Source organism: Octodon degus, unplaced genomic scaffold, assembly GCF_000260255.1.
Source record: "Octodon degus isolate 3935 unplaced genomic scaffold, OctDeg1.0 scaffold00064, whole genome shotgun sequence".
In the NCBI taxonomy this organism is placed as follows: Eukaryota; Metazoa; Chordata; class Mammalia; order Rodentia; family Octodontidae; genus Octodon; species Octodon degus.
In genome coordinates, this window is record NW_004524640.1 from 7440370 (window position 1) to 7445434 (window position 5065).

General features: G+C 48.7%; 1 protein-coding gene across 1 annotated transcript in view; it reads left to right on the top strand.

Moving 5' to 3' along the window:
* The first annotated feature begins 1124 nt into the window (after positions 1-1124).
* Positions 1125-5065, top strand: part of LOC105742645 (apolipoprotein L6-like) — an 18414-nt gene continuing 14473 nt past the window's right edge. The window contains exon 1 of the mRNA XM_012515441.1: positions 1125-1928. Within this exon, the coding sequence (XP_012370895.1) occupies positions 1125-1928 (804 nt within the window). The remainder of the gene's footprint in view (positions 1929-5065) is intronic.

Here is a 5065-nt window from a genome sequence, read left to right on the forward strand (position 1 = left end):
GGATACTGAGACACAGCTAGGTTTCAGGGAGGAGGGCTTATGTCAGCAGGCAGAGAAGAGGAGCAGCAGGTAGCACTGGGCTTCATGGGGCCCAATCCTTCATCAGAGCTCTGTCGTGAGCTCCCATGTCCCTCTGAGTAGGTAACCTTTACTCTTAGGATCCCTCCACTGAAAGTGGGGAGATTCTGATCTTCTGGCTTCTTGCAGCCATGGTCTCATCCTTTGGACCAGGACACATCAGTGTCCCCAGAATCCCCTTTTCCAGAAGGAAATAAATGAACCAATAGCACTGGGCTTAAGAAAAAACTTTGGGGGAGGTGGCTCTTCTCCCTGACACTGCTTTGTACAACTTGAACTCAACTGAGTTGACCAAAACACCCTTAATACTCTGTCCTGAGAAATGGTAGAAGCAGGACTGGGCATTGTATCCCAAACTTCATTCAAAAAGGACCATCCCCCTTGCTTTGGTGCCACAGAAGGCTGGGCAAGTGCCCAAGAGAATGTCCACAACATCAATCAGAGTTTGCCTTGGCCTCTCCATGTACAGCTCCCCGGAGAAGGAAGGCACAGCCCTAGGAGGCAAAGCCAAGGTTGGCAGTGTGGAGGATGTTTTATACCAGCTAGCCTGTCTTCCCTCTGACTCACCTCTCCTAGTAGAATTCCTACCCTCTGCCCAAGAGTTGGCCTCTACTTCCTCCTGTGTTTCACAGGTGTTTCCCTCTGTGGGTGCCATGTTTCCTCTCAATGTTCCCTGCTGCTGTCCCCAACAGTGCAGTCTCTCATGTGCAACCCTGCTAATGTCCCCGATGAACCTGTTTACCTCATGTCTTTGCCCAGAGCTGAGGTTGTCCCTATTGTTCTTTCTATGCATAAGTCCATATCACACCTTTCTCTATTCATGGAACCAGTAGCTTCCTCCAAAAGACTAAGATTCTCAGTGACCTTATGGGACTTTTCTAGGGTCATTTTAAGGAGATGCTGAAGGGTTTAATGTTGGGACTGACAGAACATCAGAAGCCCCACAGGCTGGCTGAAGAGTTGCCTTTTCTATCAGGAGGCTGAGGCCAAGTCTTTCTTTCACTCATTCCCACAGGGAGAAGGATAACACAATTCCTGAGGCCGACATGGAGTTACATGATGGAAACCTGACAGCTGAAGAAATAAAATTTTTGCAAGAGTTTCCTGAGTGGAAAAAGGAGCAAGAAAAGTATATCACAACACTTCGTGCCTTTGCAGATGATGCTGACAAAATGCACAAAAAATTCACCAAGTCCAAAGTGGTGTCCAGTTCTGTCACTGTGGCCTCTGAAGTTGCGAACATTGTGGGCTTAGCCCTCGTGCCCGTAACAGCAGGAGCAAGCCTGCTACTCTCCACTGCCAGCAAAGGTGTGTCAGCAGCAGCTGTAGTTAGCACAATGGTGACAGAGTTTAGAGAGAAGTCTCACAATAAAAAACTCCGTGCTCAGGCCAGTATCCAAGTGCCCGTGGGTGACCACGAGCCCAAAGAACCAGCAGAAAAGCAGTCAGCCCACCTCTCGCCTGCTGGTCAGGCTCTGTACAGGTGTGGGAGAGCCCTGCAGGTTATCAAGAAAGGCATCCGGGCCCTCTGGCCTATCAAAACCCAGCCACACTCGGGCACTTCTGTCAAGCATCATCGGACTTCTGGTAAAGTCTCGGGAGCTGCGAGAACACAAATAGCAAAGTCCAGTCCGGGCAAAGCGCTGACTGTGGCCAAACTAGCTCGCATGAGCGTTAGAGCCTTCGCTTCTATGTCTCTTAATGAGGGTATGTCTGCTCTCTGGAAGAACTGGAAGCAACTGAGAGATGAATCAAAAGCCGAGCTTGCAGAAGAACTCAGGGCCCAAGCTCGGGAGCTGGAAGAGGTGCTGGAACAATACAGCAAATGCTACGATGCACTACTGAAAAAGGTAAGGCTAGGTTTTTGGAAGTGGGGCAGGAGGGGGACACTTTAACTGGGACCCAAGGGAACCAGAGCTGTCCAGGAGGGGTGAGGAGAGCTCGTGTGCACTTGGTGTAAAGCTTGCATGAATGCACTTCAAGACGTGGCTTTTGGTGGCCCTTAAGGTCCAAATAATATGAAAGTCACCTTGGCTTATGGACGCCTGTGCTGCTTAGGTCTGGTCACATCTTTTATTTCTCCTTCAGTCTCCTTCGGGCCCTGTTCTGGGAAGAGCCTGTTGCTTACTTTAGAGACGTCACAAAGCCCCTTTGCCAATATTCTGACCTGAAATGTGTCCCCCTATAATTCATGGGTCAAAGCCGTAAGCCCCAGGGGGACGTAATGAGAGTGTAGAGGTCATAAGGTGGAGTCCTCATCAGACAGGACTAAGGTCCATAACCAAGTGCAAAGACACTTGATGAGCCTCCCCGCACTCCAGGGACCAGCAGAGGAGAAGCTGTGCAGAACACAGTGAGAAGCAGAGAGCTTGAAGCCTAGAAAAAAGCCACTGGCTGGAAACAAACATGCCCACACACTGGTCTGGCTTATAACCTCGAGAAGTATGAGAAAATGAACTTCTCTTGTGTCAGCTACTCTACCCGAGGCATGTTGTTATGGCAGCCCACATTGACCAGGGCAAGGAGGCTAGGCAGCCGGCCAAGTACCAGGGTATTCAGGCTCCTATCAAAAGCTGCCTTAGACTGGGTCATCTGGGGACAGTAGACTGTTCAGGAGGCTGGTGCGTCCGCTGTCTGGTCTCTGGCAGCAGCAGGTTCAGTATATGAGGAGGCCTCTCTCTGTCCTTCACAGAAAGTGCCTTCACATGAGGCCTCACCTGAAGGCAGGGAAGTTCCTGGTGCCTCTTCCACAAGGGCACTAATCTCAGTCATGGGTTATTCAGCCTGATGCCTTGTGTTGGTTACTTTTCCTCATTGCTGAGACAACATACCTGACTCTCTCAAAGTTAAGGAAGGAAAGGTTTATTTAGCTCACAGTTTGTGGAGGTTTCAGTCCTTAATCCGCTGGCTCCAGTGCAGGCTGGTGTGGTGAGAGGCAACCATTCAAGTTGGCAGAAGGCAGCAAAAACAGAAGTGGTGGGGGGGCAGGCATCTTTCCTCCCCACCCCCCCAGGCAGGGGTAGCACTCACACCCTAAATTCCACTAAGCAATCCCATTAGACTAAACATGAGCAAATGAATCAATTATAAACTCTAGATTCAGTCACCATCAAAAAGCCCGGCCCTCATGACTGCATGAGGCTTTGGGGAACATCCAGACACAAACCATTATGAACTTTAGTCACCTCTCAAATTCCAGTTCCATCTAAGGCCATCACATGGGGGATTAGGTTTAAATCTGACTTTAGGCAGACAAACATTCAGACATTAGTATCAAGTGTTAGGTAATGGGAGACCCAAGACAGCAGGCCTTACTCTATGCTGGGTTGCCAAGGGTCCCTTCTATGTGTTTGCTGTCCTGTTCAAAGAATTGAGTAAGACAAGCGGGGTGTGGTTGTACCCACCCCTTGAAACCAGTGCTCAAGAGGCTGAGGCAGGAGGACTGCTATGAGTTTGAGGCCAGCCTGGACTACAAAACAGGAGCCTGTCTCAAAAAAAGAAAAAAAAAAAAAAAGAATTAGCCAAGATAAATAAAGAATTTAAAAGTTTTTACATTTATTCAGGGATTGAAGGTAATATTAAAAGTAAAAGTAGGAAAAGAAATGTGCTCTGGAAGGCAAGTGTGGGCCAGTTAAGGTAGGAAAAGAAGTTGCAGGGCAGTGTCTCGCTCTGTAATTCAGGCTGGCCTTGAACTTCCGGGGATCCTCCTACCTCATCCTCCTGAGTGCTGAGATTACAGGCAGAGCCACCACACTGGGCTGGCTGGAGTCTTTCGCATATCCGTTCTCACATAGGTCAGGGCCATTCCATGTCAGGCTTGGAAGCTCTTCTGCCCATGTGTCCTGGCCATGATTGCTAGGTCTCAGTGACTGGCAGGTCAGGCCCAATTGTCCAGCTGATTTGCCATGCCCTAATCTCCTGCCTCACCCCCCATGACAAATCCCATAACTCTTTGTAGGGTCCTGAGATTGTGGATATCCCTATCTTCACGTGGCTGCTTCAGCTATAAAAGGCTGTAGGCCTTACCTACGGGGGATTATGTTCTCTCTAACAACCTTAGGACGCTGTTTCTCACCAGCTGAACTAAGGAAAACCTGTCAGGAGACAATGAGAAAAAAGTTAGTGTCTACATGTGGAGCTGGTTCAATGGGAAAAAGCTTGATATATTTACCAGGAAGAGTAATTTCATTATTCGGGTGGAGGTGTAAAGCTCAAATACGAGGTGGAATAGGTCACCTTTCCATATCTTCTTGTGCAGGCAAAGAGTATGTTAGATTGCCAGTGTAAAGATCATGATTGTACTTACGTACACTTGGAGAAGACCTGGACTCCTGCTTTTAGAAGAGAAGCCTTGGATCCTCCAGAGGTTCCCAAGAGTGCCTTTCTTTTAACAAAGAACATGGTCTGGCATTGCCAGGGTTATTGTGCAAGCTTTGTTGTGCAAAGAATGGTCAAGTTTTGTCGACCTGGTAGGTGGTTGCTGGTACTCCAGTCCTGTGAAAATCGAGTAAACATTTCCCATGGAAAGTTTCTATAATTTATCACAGTGTCCCTTGAGGAAGGTTCTTGGGTATTGGGAATAAGGCTATGGCCTTCAGGGGTTAGAAGACTTTCATCTTGCTTCAATTTCAGCCTTTTTGGATTCCCAGAGAGAGTTTAGACATGCTCCTTTAGTGTCTCTTGCAATGAAAGACAGTGACTTGCTTTGAAAGAGAGGCTGTCTCTAGGAGCTGTATTCTCTCTCTCTCTCTCTCTCTCTCTCTCTCTCTCTCTCTCGTACCTTAGGGAAGGGTCTACAGGGTATTTAGGGTCTCACTACTAGATCGGACTCGTAGAGATCCACCTGTTTACAGCCTCCCAAGAGCTGGGATTACAGGCGAGCACCACTATGTCCAGTCTCAATTGCTGTCTCTGCACAGCCCAGGGGTGGGGCCAGCACAGGAGGCCTGGGGATTGAACCCCTGGCCCCTGTGCCTGCTTTCAGGTG